Consider the following 15,671-nt stretch of genomic DNA (forward strand, 5'->3'; position numbering starts at 1 on the left):
TTTTGTGGCTATCTTTAATATCATGGTATTCCTTCCTTTCTAATGAGCATTCCCATGCAATATATACCATTTTAGAGTGCTTGGGGATGTTTATGTTGTGCGACTGACTGTAACATGATCCACAGGAGGTTTCCTGTACGTTTAAAAATTGTACGCCATTGTATTTGCTTATCTTTAAGTTAAGAGAGGAAAAATGAATTATTCACTAAAATATAATGTGTCTGGTTGCAGTTTTCTTCCTCACTGGTATTTCTGAGAAGAACTGCATTATTTTCAGGCCATCATGTAACAAACAAGTTAAGGTTAATTCAAAATAAAAACATTTATTGGTAGATATATGTAACAGTTAACAGTTTCATGAAACAAGAATCTAGTATTAACAAAACAACTCCTCTTTCTTTTTAGCTGAAACGTTCAAAACAGTAAATATCATAGAAATTAGATTTCCACAGCCATTACAAATGTCTCAGATTTCATGACTAAAAATAAAGCCAACACACAAATCATTTAAAAAGAAAACATATCCAATATCTTTTAAGACTGAGTACTACATGAAGAACAAGCAGCAATAACTTAATATTTTTTGGCAGAAATATACCTCTAACATAAAGTCCTGAGTAGTCTAGATTTTGTTATTTTGACAGAGTTTTGAGTTTTAAAAGCTATCCTTATGTATCTGTATGTAATGTCACTCATTAAGGACATTTTTCATAAATAAAAAACACTGCTTTTGGAGCAAAATGTCTAAAAACATGTCAATATGTTAATGGGTGAATTAAATAAACAAATTTTATAAAATGCTGCTATACTGAACATTACTTTGGTTGTGACTCACAAGGTCCACAAAATACTGAAACATACAGAAACAACAACATAACATTGTGATATTTTAATACCAACAGCTACTCAGTCTTCAGTTCTCCTGGGTACCATGTACTGCAGTTAATTTGCCTTCTCTTCAACAGCAACTTCTGTACTAGCTTCAATATAGAATGGTCCACGATTTACATACTCTCTCATTTGAGACAATATGTTTGGGCTGAATACAGACTCAGCTATATGTGAATGAAGTAGAGACCTTATAATTTCATACTTTATTTCTCTACTTTCCTTACTACTGGCCCTCTTTCTGTCTAACAGGAACTCCATCAGCCCTGAAAGTATATTTTTTTTGGTTAGATACATGCACAATAATCTCTCTCTCTCTCTCTCTCTCTCTCTCTCTCTCTCTCTCTCTCACACACACACACACACACACACACACACACACTCTTTTCACACTTAAAATAAACCAAAATTTGTGATATATCAACACCAAGATGGCAAGAAGGATAAAGGCAATCAAAATGAACTTTTTAGCTATGATTATATAACATTACAATACACAAATGTTTAGTTTTACAGAATATGCTCTCTGGCAGAGAAGTACATAAACCAGTCATATTAATGTGGCCTCTGCCTATGTTCGATGTGCAATAACCACTTGCAGACAGCAAGTGGCGGCACTAGTAGTAGCTGGTATACGGAGGGTGTCAGAGGCGTGGGAAACGAGTTTAGTCATTGTTGTAATGTGCCGAAAGGGCATGATCATTGGCTTTAGGGCTAAGGGTGGAAGCATTTCCAAAAGGCAAAATTTGTGAACAGTGTGTGTGTGTGTGTGTGTGTGTGTGTGTGTGTGTGTGTGTGTGTGTGTGTACCGTGCAAGGAAAAATGGTGTTATCCAAAACAGATGCTGCGGCAATTGTGGTATACTATGGACCACAGACGACACAGGTGAGTGATGGCTATAGAGAAATGTGCAGAGGATGATGATGATGATGATGATGATGATGATGTTTGGTTTGTGGGGTGCTCAACTGCGCAGTCATCAGCATCCATACAAAGTCCAAATTTTTACACAGTCAAATTTTTTTACCCAATCCAATCTAGTCAGACATGAATGATGATGATGATGATGATAATGATGAAATGATGCGGACATCACAAACACCCAGTCCCCGGGCAGAGAAAATTCCCAAACCAGCCTGGAATCGAACCCAGAACCCCGTGATCCGGAGGCAGCAATGCTTGCCACTATACCACAGACTGTACAGATGAACCAAGGGGCTACCAAAAGTGTCTCCTTAATGACCATGCAGTGAATGTTGCTGCATATGGGCCTCTGCAACAGGTACCTGGTTCACGCATAAATGTTGACTGCAGTTAATGATTGGTGACGGCCAGAATCTGATTTCCCATACCGCAAATGGACATCTACTGAGTGGCAACAGGTGGCCTTTTCAGATGAATTGTGTTTTATGCTTCATCAGACTCATGCCTGTTAGTGTGTATGGCATAAACATCTGAAAGTAAACACCCTGCAACTATAGTCAGAATGTTATGGTTTGGGAAATGTGTTTGTGCCATTCTCTGGGTGATCTCACCATTGTGGAAGGCACAATGGATAACCACATGTATGCATCTATCCTTGGAGACCCTGTCCACTCCCATGTGCAGATTGTTTTTCCTCACCATGATGGCATCTGCCAGCAGGACAATGCAACATGTCACATAACTCACAGTTTATGAGCATGGTTTTAAAACGACCAGGATGTGATTACTGTACTCCCCTGGCCATTAAACTCTCTGGATTTAAGCCCAATCAAGAATCTGTAGCACCATCTGAGTTTGGCTGTTCACGCCATGGATCCTCAACTGAGAAACCTAGAACAGCTGTCCAAACACTGTAGTTGGCATGGCACCGCATCGCTGTAAGTAAGTTCCAGAACCTCACTGACACTCTTCCTGTACATCTTGCATAGCCTGCACTGCAAAAGGGGGATTATTCAGGCTTTTGACAGATGGTCCCATTAATGTGACCAGACAGTTTAAGTATGGTGTGAAGCCCATCACCTGCAATCAGTTTTCAGAGTTTTTAAGCATCTCTGCATGGAATCAAAGTAGGCCAGAGTATTTCACTGGTGAAACTTCCATAACATAGTTTGTATGCAAGATGACAAGACAAAGCATTGGAGGAGGAATGTGACACCCAAGTTGCCCATCAACCATATCCCACAGTTGATGGGCAACATGTCCATCTAACATGCAAAATGAAGGAAGGAAGATTAGGGTGTAACATCCCATCAATGATGAAATCATTATACTTGAATGGCAAGCTTGGACTTACGAAGGAAATCACCTGTGCCCTTCCAAAGAAACCATCCTGGCATTCACCTGTAGTGATGTAGGGAAATTGTGGAAAACCTAAATCTGAATAGTTGAAGAGCTATTTAAACTGCTCTCATCATGAATATGAAGCAAATGTCTTATAACTGCATCACGTGGTTCAGTGGTCAAACATGCAGAACAGGGAAAGAGTGGTAACAACGTTTTTTCAAAGATGGTTTGTACATTGCTTGCCACATAAATTTGCATGTCCATGCTGAAGTATGGCACATGGAGTACCTCTTTCACTAGAACCTTCATAATGATGTAATAGTTGTTGTTCAGATGCTCTCAATATGTAAGAGTCACTTATACCAGCGTAGTAATCACCCCCCCCCCCTTCCCAAAGTAATGAGCATATTCAGAAATGACTAGGGATAAATGGCCAACTAAAAATATTGAACTATTCATATGTGTAGTTAACTGTTATATTCAGAACTTTCCTATAGTGTTAACAGATGTTATTTGTGTGTCTAAGCTGGTATTAAAAAATCTGACAGCATGAAACTATAAGTTTTAAAATAACTTGGCAAATGACAGTGAATTAATTAGACTAGCACTTTTGATTTGCATTGAATTCTTTTAGTAAAACATGAAACTGTTAATGTATTATTATTATTATTATTATTATTATTATTATTATCATTATTGGTTACCACACCAACATAATGAGACTGCACTTATCAAATTTATGACAAGGCTCTAAATTATCTCTCTCTCCTGTATTTACAGAAAAACCACAATCACCAATACCACAATCCCAGCAAGATGACAGCATCCAAAAATGTGCACTTTCCTGTACATGGTGCACGGTATCATATCAATTTCATTATCAAAATCTGCCTTTCAAACTGAATTAAAGACAATCAAATTTACCATTTTCAGTAATGACTATAGCTCTAATCTGACTGATAACATTCTACAAAAAAGGAAAATGTGTAAAATCACACCACTTCTGTACACTGGCCAACAGGAACCAGTTGCTCTGGTCACATTACATGACCCAGTACCCATTTTTGCTGCATTTTACCCTCTTCTATCCATTGGTTCGTGTTGTCACAGTAACAACATACCCTGTATGACCTTGGGTATTGTCATATGACAAACCTACTTTGCAGAGATTGACCACTCTGCCCCTCAAACTTACATGCTGTATTATGCCTGCTGATGTTAACAAGGATACTGGCATTTGCCTCCATGTTTCCACTTGGCGTGATTGCTTTTTGGAGATTAGGCCTGGCACATAATACTGACCTATCTAGAATCAAAAGAGAGGACACTGCTAGGCCTACGTGTCTACCACCTTTTCACAATGTTAATTATTTATTACTAGTACATTTTTCTGTACACACCCCAAGTTTTGGTTCACTCAGACTATTCTTGGTGGGTGCTGCAATTTTCATGGATGTTATTGTATATCATTTATTCATTCACACAGCATGTTCTACAAATTCTGTCATGAAGATGAGTCTGCAGGGGCTTAGAATGTGTCAAATTATATGTTAATTGTGAGTGGCAGCTACTTTAGGCAACTTCAGAAATGTACACTAACAACCATTTACAACTAGTGCTATACTCCTGCAGATAACTGTGAGAATTACTTCCCCGAGTCTTTATTGCTATATATCTTAGCGGAAGGGCAATGGCTTTTTTCAAAGCAACTGTCTTTCCACTGATACTATTCAGCTGCTGTTTTTAGCTAATACTTGAGCCTAAGCATAAATTTTTTGAGCATTATCAACTGTCTATAAGTTACAGTTATAAGTTACAAACTTGTTTAATGTGAACATTACTGGTTAACAGAATTTACATAAACGAGTCCAACTATTTCAGTACATTATAGATTGAGAGGCTCCTAAGGGATTCTCCAGGGTATCAATCACTGTGCCACCTTGATTATATTGCCATTGGCAAACCAAAAATTTCTCTATCTCCTTATCTGCTAGATTAGATTAGATTTGTTTTTCGTTCCATAGATCCGTGCTGAGGAGATCCTCGTGGATGTGGAACACGTCAATTTTTTTTTTTAATAAAAAGCTGGAATAACAATACTAATAGTATGAATATATATATATAATTCATCATTTGTTTCTATTAAAAAATTCGTCAATGGAGTAGAATAGTATGAATATATATACAATACATCATTTGTTTCAATTAAAAAATTCGTCAATGGAGTAGAAGGAGTTGGCCACTAGTAAGTCTTTCAGGCTCCTTTTAAACTGATCTTTATTTGTAACTAAATTTTTTATGTTTGCTGGCAAATTATTGAAGATGAGTGTTCCTGAGTAGTGGACCCCTTTTTGAACTAAAGTAAGTGCTTTTAAGTCCTTGTGCAGATCATTTTTGTTCCTGGTATTGTATGTATGAACTGAGCTGTTTGTTGGAAAAAGAGAGATATTATTTAGGACAAATTTCATTAAGGAGTAAATATACTGAGAGGCAGTAGTTAGTATACCCAGTTCTTTGAAGATGTTTCTACTGGACGTCCGTGAATTTAATCCACAAATAATACGTATTACACACTTTTGGACTCTGAAAACTTTTGTTTGACTTGAAGAGTTACATCAAATTATTATACCATATGACATTATGGAATGAAAGTAGTCAAAGGATGCAAGCTTTTTCATTATTATGTCGCCTATGTCTGCTAACACTTGAATTGCAAATACAGATTTGTTAAGGCGTTTCTGCAGTTTTGTGGTGTGCTCCTCCCACCTGGATTTATTATCAAGTTGTAATCCGAGGAATTTAAGACTGTCAACCTCTTCTATCTGCTCTTCTTCATACTTTATGCATATGCTGGGTGGAAACCTCTTACAGGTTCTGAATTGCATATAGTGAGTCTTTTCGAAGTTTAATGTCAGTGAGTTGGCTTTAAACCATTTATTAATATCCATGAAAATATCATTAGCAGATCTTTCTAGAACTACACTTGACATACTATTTATTGCAATACTTGTGTCATCTGCAAACAAAATGAACTCTGCTTCTGGCAGTGTAACTGATGAGAGATCATTAATGTACACAATAAAAAGCAATGGCCCTAAGATGGATCCTTGTGGGACACCACATGTAATTTCTTCCCATTCTGATGATGACTGATGACTTAATTCACTAGTCCCTTGCACTGACACCCTTTGTTTCCTATTGGCAAGGTATGACTTGAACCATTTTGCAGCACTGCCCGTGACACCATAGAATTCTAATTTATTTAAAAGGATGTTGTGGTTCACACAATCGAATGCCTTTGACAAATCACAGAAAATACCTGCTGCTTGTAACTTGTTATTTAATGAATTAAGTACATTTTCACTGTAGGTGTAAATAGCCTTCTCGATATCAGAACCCTTCAGAAATCCAAACTGTGTTCTTGATAATATGTTATTTTTGGTCAGATGGTTGAGAAGCTGCCTGTACATTACTTTTTCTAAAATTTTTGAGAATGCTGGCAAAAGTGAAATCGGTCTGTAGTCTGATGGTATCTCTTTATCCCCTTTCTTGAATAGAGGCTTAACATCTGCATATTTTAGCCAGTCAGGAAATGTCCCAGTTATAATTGACTGGTTACATAAGTAACTCAGAATTGTACTAAACTCACAAGAACATGCCTTAATTAACTTCGTTGATATTTCATCGTAACCACTAGAATGCTTTGTTTTTAAAGATTTTATTATGCTGGGTCAACTACATCCCTGTCCTACACTCCTTTTGTCTACTACCTATCTCTTATGTCCTCTGCTTCTTAAAATTGCAGTCCAGTTTCTGTGTAAGTTGTAGATAACCTTTTCTCCCTGTATTTTATCCGTACTACCTGTAGAATTTTGAAGAATGTAATCCAGCCAACATTTTCTAAAGATTCATCAAAATCTAAAAATGCTTGTAATTATGGGTTTTCATTTTTTCTCTCTTCTGAGATAAGTCTTGGGGTCAATATTTCCTCATGTTCCTACATTTCTCCAGAGCTCAAACTAATATTCCTGATGTTGGCTTCTATCTGTTCTTCAAGTCTTCTGTAAACAGCTCATGTTAGTATTTTGCAACGGTGATGTATTAAATGATGGTTTAGCAATATTAACATCTTTTGGCACCTGACTTCTTTAGAAATGGAATTATTACAATCTTCTTGAAAGCTGAGGGTATTTCTAATTCATCTTGAATACCAGATGGAATAGTTTTATTCATGACATGTTTTCCCAAGGATCTCAATAGTTCTGAGGGAATGTCATCTACTCCAGGTGCCTACTTTCGACTTAGGTCATTCAGTGCTCTGTCAAGTGCATGTAGCTGGATATTCCTAATTTCAGCAGTGTATTCCCAATCTCATATTATACCACTTTCCTTCCCTTCCTTTTGACTTCCCATCATATTTTCTTACAATTTTTTCTTCATATAATTTAAAGCCTTCTATATATTACGTCTACCTTCCAACCTTCCCGAATCTGCTTGTTACTAAATTGCCATCCGAGCTCTTTATACTCACACAGCTGCTTCTCTTTTCTTTAATTTTCCTACATGTGACACCTATCTTTTCCATACTATTGTATCCTTTTACAACTTGCAATTTTGCACTTTCTGTCATTCTCATTTTTTAGAGTTCTGTATTACCTTTTACCTGCTTCATTTGCTGTGTTTTTATATTTTCTCCTTTCATGAATTAAATCTATAGTTTTATTTAAGCAATACATCTAGGATTCAACAAGGGTGAGAATGATGGCATTTCTTTATACACTCCTGGAAATTGAAATAAGAACACCGTGAATTCATTGTCCCAGGAAGAGGAAACTTTATTGACACATTCCTGGGGTCAGATACATCACATGATCACACTGAGAGAACCACAGGCACATAGACACAAGCAACAGAGCATGCACAATGTCGGCACTAGTACAGTGTATATCCACCTTTCGCAGCAATGCAGGCTGCTATTCTCCCATGGAGACGATCGTAGAGATGCTGGATGTCGTCCTGTGGAACGGCTTGCCATGCCATTTCCACCTGGCGCCTCAGTTGGACCAGCGTTCGTGCTGGACATGCAGACCGCGTGAGACGACGCTTCATCCAGTCCCAAACATGCTCAATGGGGGACAGATCCGGAGATCTTGCTGGCCAGGGTAGTTGACTTACAACTTCTAGAGCACGTTGGGTGGCACGGGATACATGCGGACGTGCATTGTCCTGTTGAAACAGCAAGTTCCCTTGCCGGTCTAGGAATGGTAGAACGATGGGTTCGATGACGGTTTGGATGTACCGTGCACTATTCAGTGTCCCCTCGACGATCACCAGTGGTGTACGGCCAGTGTAGGAGATCGCTCCCCACACCATGATGCCGGGTGTTGGCCCTGTGTGCCTCGGTCGTATGCAGTCCTGATTGTGGCGCTCACCTGCACGGCGCCAAACACGCATACGACCATCATTGGCACCAAGGCAGAAGCGACTCTCATCGCTGAAGACGACACGTCTCCATTCGTCCCTCCATTCACGCCTGTCGCGACACCACTGGAGGCGGGCTGCACGATGTTGGGGCGTGAGCGGAAGACGGCCTAACGGTGTGCGGGACCGTAGCCCAGCTTCATGGAGACGGTTGCGAATGGTCCTCGCCGATACCCCAGGAGCAACAGTGTCCCTAATTTGCTGGGAAGTGGCGGTGCGGTCCCCTACGGCACTGCGTAGGATCCTACGGTCTTGGCGTGCATCCGTGCGTCGCTGCGGTCCGGTCCCAGGTCGACGGGCACGTGCACCTTCCGCCGACCACTGGCGACAACATCGATGTACTGTGGAGACCTCACGCCCCACGTGTTGAGCAATTCGGCGGTACGTCCACCCGGCCTCCCGCATGCCCACTATACGCCCTCGCTCAAAGTCCGTCAACTGCACATACGGTTCACGTCCACGCTGTCGCGGCATGCTACCAGTGTTAAAGACTGCGATGGAGCTCCATATGCCACGGCAAACTGGCTGACACTGACGGCGGTGGTGCACAAATGCTGCGCAGCTAGCGCCATTCGACGGCCAACACCGCGGTTCCTGGTGTGTCCGCTGTGCCGTGCGTGTGATCATTGCTTGTACAGCCCTCTCGCAGTGTCTGGAGCAAGTATGGTGGGTCTGACACACCGATGTCAATGTGTTCTTTTTTCCATTTCCAGGAGTGTATATCACTGAATTTCTTGCATTGGTTTGCCCATTAGGAAACAGTACAGTGGTTACATTTTAACAGCATGTAAATAAACATCTGGAACTTATTGCAATGTTCAACTTTGTGTGTGTGTGTGTGTGTGTGTGTGTGTGTCAACACTACCAGTCCTCATATACACTCCTGGAAATGGAAAAAAGAACACATTGACACCGGTGTGTCAGACCCACCATACTTGCTCCGGACACTGCGAGAGGGCTGTACAAGAAATGATCACACGCACGGCACAGCGGACACACCAGGAACCGCGGTGTTGGCCGTCGAATGGCGCTAGCTGCGCAGCATTTGTGCACCGCCGCCGTCAGTGTCAGCCAGTTCGCCGTGGCATACGGAGCTCCATCGCAGTCTTTAACACTGGTAGCATGCTGCGACAGCGTGGACGTGAACCGTATGTGCAGTTGACGGACTTTGAGCGAGGGCGTATAGTGGGCATGCGGGAGGCCGGGTGGACGTACCGCCGAATTGCTCAACACGTGGGGCGTGAGGTCTCCACAGTACATCGATGTTGTCGCCAGTGGTCGGCGGAAGGTGCACGTGCCCGTCGACCTGGGACCGGACCGCAGCGACGCACGGATGCACGCCAAGACCGTAGGATCCTACGCAGTGCCGTAGGGGAACGCACCGCCACTTCCCAGCAAATTAGGGACACTGTTGCTCCTGGGGTATCGGCGAGGACCATTCGCAACCGTCTCCATGAAGCTGGGCTACGGTCCCGCACACCGTTAGGCCGTCTTCCGCTCACGCCCCAACATCGTGCAGCCCGCCTCCAGTGGTGTCGCGACAGGCGTGAATGGAGGGACGAATGGAGACGTGTCGTCTTCAGCGATGAGAGTCGCTTCTGCCTTGGTGCCAATGATGGTCGTATGCGTGTTTGGCGCCGTGCAGGTGAGCGCCACAATCAGGACTGCATACGACCGAGGCACACAGGGCCAACACCCGGCATCATGGTGTGGGGAGCGATCTCCTACACTGGCCGTACACCACTGGTGATCGTCGAGGGGACACTGAATAGTGCACGGTACATCCAAACCGTCATCGAACCCATCGTTCTACCATTCCTAGACCAGCAAGGGAACTTGCTGTTTCAACAGGACAATGCACGTCCGCATGTATCCCGTGCCACCCAACGTGCTCTAGAAGGTGTAAGTCAACTACCCTGGCCAGCAAGATCTCCGGATCTGTCCCCCATTGAGCATGTTTGGGACTGGATGAAGCGTCGTCTCACGCGGTCTGCACGTCCAGCACGAACGCTGGTCCAACTGAGGCGCCAGGTGGAAATGGCATGGCAAGCCATTCCACAGGACTACATCCAGCATCTCTACGATCGTCTCCATGGGAGAATAGCAGCCTGCATTGCTGCGAAAGGTGGATATACACTGTACTAGTGCCGACATTGTGCATACTCTGTTGCCTGTGTCTATGTGCCTGTGGTTCTGTCAGTGTGATCATGTGACGTATCTGACCCCAGGAATGTGTCAATAAAGTTTCCCCTTCCCGGGACAATGAATTCACGGTGTTCTTATTTCAATTTCCAGGAGTGTATTTTCAAGTTGAAAACAGTAACCATATACAATTTTTATGTCTTAAAAAAAAAGTGGCATATTACACAAGGAAATCAACTTACTAATGATCACTGTCACGGGCACAACTTGTGTATCATCTCTAATGACTAGTTTCCTGCATTTTACAACTCTTTACGGGAGTATATGCTGCAATGAATATTTTTGATAATTTAAGGGTTAACTGCTTCCATTGGGTCAATGTGAACTCCAGTTCGCCCCCCCCCCCCCCCCCCCCCCCCACCTCTATGGCGTGACCACATCTGTGTGATAACTGTTTCTGTCTTCTACCTATTTCAACCTTTAAGTAAACTTGCCTTTAACACTGATATGATCAGTTATTTGTTTTGTACGTTTTCACTGTATGCACATAAGGATTACCCTTTCTCACAGCCAAGAACAACATCAGGATAAGACCACTATGAACTGATATTCCATTTATAAGGAAAACTAGAATAGATCGAGATGACACTGTTGAAACAAGTGAACATGATACACATTCTGAGGGGATTGGCTATTCAGTTAATGGAACTTTGAATGCATCTGCTAAATAATTGTTACTCGAATACGGATTTTTGTTTATTTATTTACCAAATGCTTCAGCACAATATTTGTAAAACTGTGTGTGTGTGGGGGGGGGGGGGGGGGGGAGGGGTAATGCAGTGCAATGTTTGTGTTGTATGATGATGATGAGAGAAAAGAGAGAATGAAACCCAGTGCCAGCACACAGCCTACTCCTCTTGAATAGTACCAAAGAGGCCGCCAAGCTTAACATCCCCAACTAATGGACGGATCAGCATCAACAGTGTCCCCCTTCACTTCATGAGACACTGCAGAGAGGTTTTGTATTTAAACCAGGACATTGGTGCGAAGTATGGTGATCAGGAACTTCACGCCACTACCTTTCCTCCCCTAGATGGGGATTCAGACTGGCTTACCCCCGAGTCTAGTGCCACCACACAAGTGTGTGTTAGTGATCCCTGCCACAGAGGCAGGTAACTCGAAAAAGGATGAGCAGACTAAATGACAAACAAAACCAATCATTTAGAAAAGAAGACAAACTAGGAGCTCCAGGGCTAGATATAGCAGTAAATACTCTGGCAAAACTGTTTTCCCTTTATTCTGATGATAAATCAATGGATGGCAGTATTGTATATACTAATACAGACATTATGAAACTATGTGGACAGTTTGACAGGTCCAGAGATGCACAAGATATGCTGAGAAGAATGCTGTTTAGGGTTTTCTGCTACATGCAGAACTTCTCATCTCCGAGTGGGGTATAGGGGAGCCTGATGTATTCTCAGTTACACTACTACATAGAAGTTTCCTATTTTTTTCTTGATGATAAAAACTGCAAAAATGAGAAACAAAAAACTGAAAAGTTCGTATGGATTTATCAAATCATCACAAGGTAGGTATTTGAAGATGTATACTCTTTGAATGAGTTCACATCACAATGATATACTCTCAATCTCAAGGATGATTACTTTGCAACCACACAGGCCAAGAAGGGGGAAAAACTGACATATGAGTCTTTGCTTTGGCAGATTCCAGAAGAGAAGGGGAATGGAGGAGAGGCTGAAAGCTAGGAGGAAGAGCAGCACGCAAGTGGGACAGAAATGTGGTATCAGTGAGCCTGCCCTGGTACAGGGGAGTTGCATGTAGCTTGCAAAGGGGTGTGGGTGGAGGAAGGGGGGGGGAGGAGGAGGAGGAGACAACAACAGATAGAACACTGCATTGATGTGGGCGTGCGAGTGTGGGACATGGGCTAGTGAAAACTGAGGTCAAGAGGCATGCAGGATCAACGGATGTGTTGTAAGCACAATTCCCATCCAAGTATCCAGAGAAACTGGTGATGTACGAGGGATCCAGATGGCAGCAATAATTGAAGTTGACCATTTTGTGGTATTCTTCAATAAAATTCTTCAGGGTATCAGACCGCATCGTCATAATTTAAAATGCGCCAACGTTTCGGCCAGCGTTGCAGCTAGCCTTCATCAGGGCCTTACGTAAGGCCCTGATGAAGGCTAGCTGCAACGCTGGCCGAAACGTTGGTGCATTTTAAATTATGACGATGCGGTCTGATACCCTGAAGAATTTTATTGAAGAAGACAACGGCCGCGGAAGCCTACGCTTACATTTTGTGGTATGTCATATGGTGTCTGGAACCACTGGGTGGTCAACTTCACTTCTGTCCACAGTTTTGAAGTGGCAATCATTTAAGTAAACACTATGTCATGCCCACATAAAAGACTGTGCATAAGTTTCAGTACAGTTGGTAAATAACACGACATGACTGAAATATGATTTGCTGGTTGGGTGTACACAATATACTGTCAAAAAAAAAATTAATTGTTAATATGGCGGCAATGAGAGAGAGATTCACACCCTTCAAACTCTCCACGGAAAGCTACATATAATAACTGAACACGAGGAGTACACAGCAGGCACCAGACAGACAGATGAAAACAATGTGGGGCCTGTCTTTTATCCCAGCCTATATGGCAGATACTGAAGTCAGTGTCAGCAATCCTTCATTTTAGACAAGAAATGTTATATATGTTTGATTTCTTTCTACCAATAAAATCCAGTTTTATAAGTGGCCAAATCATCTAACTAAAGAACAAAATTTTTCCCATATCTGCTTACAGTATGCAAATCAAATGGTAACATTCCAAAAGAGAATGACAGATTACAATTGCTCAGCTACATTTACATTACAATGTGTTACGTTTCTTAGAAAATAAACGAGTAGTACGTAATCATCATTTTGTACAGTAATCCCCATGTGGAAATCTTGTACGCTTGGTGCTCTGAAGCCTGTAAGTATTTTTAAAAAAGACACATTACTATACACCACGAGCTTGCCAGACACGTATTCAGGCATTGAGTGTTTACTATGGCCAATAAGTGTGGCTGTTTAGCATTTGACAGCTATAACATGTACACACGACAACTTGTGTATCATAATGTAAGCTTACTGGACAAAAAACTAATCAGCCCAGTTCACATGCACAGATGAATCATTAAGTCTTTACAGATGGATTGGTGACTGAGTCATGTGCTCTACCATGCATGCACTGCCTCTTTGTGAGCATAGTGCAGTACTGTTTAGTAAGATACTTATATTTCAAGGGGACATTGTATGTAAACATGGGTAAATGGAAGGACGTGAGGGAGTGGCAAAAGGGGGTAATAATGTTTGGCCATGCCCATGGCAATACAGTACAGTATAACCCTGCTTTTACATTTCAGGAATTAAAGTTTCCTGCCGTTTATGACATTTTTTTATCGCTCCCTTCAAATTTCATATGTTCACAATGTTAATTCGCACCCGTTTTTACGTTAACATATCAGTAATTTTCCCATGATTTACATTTTATGAAACAATTTTCGACAAGGAAAAAAAACTGGTACGATTGACATAAAATGATGCAGGCACAGCATTTGCCTTCAAGTAGTGTTTACATACATTTTACGTTTAACTTTCTTGATACCAGGGTGCTCCACTCAGCAAATCTTAAGTCAGAAAAAAATGTAATTTGTATCCTGCCACTGCCAACCACTTCGAGTTGATACCAACTTTATCTGTCAGTACTGTGTGCTACAATAAGTACTACCCTTAATTTATTGTATCTGCATCGTTTCAGCATTAGCTTTACCCTGTGATGATGATCCCATACGGAGGATATCCATTTTACAGTATTTGTAACTTGCTAATATATGGTAATTTCCTTTATGGTCTGTATACACATTGTACAGTGTTGTTTGCTATCTAAGATTGGCAATGCGACAAAGCCTGTTCCTACAACCAAAGCGAGTTGATTTCAGTCGATACAGCTACTCTCAACAACTGCCGTGCGAAGAGTTTGTGTGTGTTACTTTGTTTGTGTGTACCGCATAGTGTGTTTTTGGCCTTGTGTGAGGTGATCTAAGTCTGTGGTTAGTTGTTTCATTCACATTGTTGTTTTCTGTCGCAGTTTAGGATGGAAAATCCCGGTACTGCCAAAAGAGACAGGAAAATCCTTTCTATGGAAGAAAAAGCCAAAATTCTGGAAAGAGTTGATGCTCACCGTGGAACGTGTTGCATTAGCACAGAGTTTAGGAATACCGGTATCTACATTGAACACTATAAAGAAAAAAAACAGGGAGACTATTTTGGAAAGTGTAAGTAACAGTGGGCCAAATTCCAAAAAAATGAAATATGCCAGCTATTCGAAATACGCAGAATTGGAAGAAATTATGAAGAACTGGTTTCAGGCAGCACGTGCATTGAATATTCCAAGAAACAGTGATGTTGTGTGAAAAGGCACTGAAAGTTGCCAATGTACTTGGGATGGAGGACTTCACAGCATCAAATGGGTGGATAGATAGATTCAAGAAGCGGTACACTGTAGTGTATTAAGAACTTTTGAAACAGCATAAACTGAAGGATATCTTCAATATTGACAAAACAGGTCTCTTTTACAGTGTATTGCCAAATAAAATGCTTGCCTCTAAAAGCAAAAACTGCCATGGAATTATTCAAGAGAGAATTACATTGTCTTGATGCAAGAATGGGTACTCACAACAGAAAAATTCTCCTCTTAATGGATTGTTGCCCTGCGCATCCCAGAAATATAAGCCTACATAATGTGTAATTAGAGCTACAGCCACCAAACTGCACAAGCAAATTACAACCTTTGGATTTGGGTATCATCCATGCCTTCAAA

At 41.5% G+C, this 15,671-nt stretch overlaps 1 protein-coding gene across 1 annotated transcript in view; it reads right to left on the bottom strand.

Annotated features, from left to right (window-relative positions):
• Positions 1-374: 374 nt before the first annotated feature.
• Positions 375-15,671, bottom strand: part of LOC126248703 (26S proteasome non-ATPase regulatory subunit 5-like) — a 178,637-nt gene continuing 163,340 nt past the window's right edge. The window contains exon 8 of the mRNA XM_049949989.1: positions 375-1,154. Coding sequence (XP_049805946.1) covers positions 943-1,154 — 212 coding nt within the window. The 3' untranslated portion in view covers positions 375-942. The remainder of the gene's footprint in view (positions 1,155-15,671) is intronic.

Source organism: Schistocerca nitens, chromosome 3 (genome assembly GCF_023898315.1).
Source record: "Schistocerca nitens isolate TAMUIC-IGC-003100 chromosome 3, iqSchNite1.1, whole genome shotgun sequence".
NCBI classification, from domain to species: domain Eukaryota; kingdom Metazoa; phylum Arthropoda; class Insecta; order Orthoptera; family Acrididae; genus Schistocerca; species Schistocerca nitens.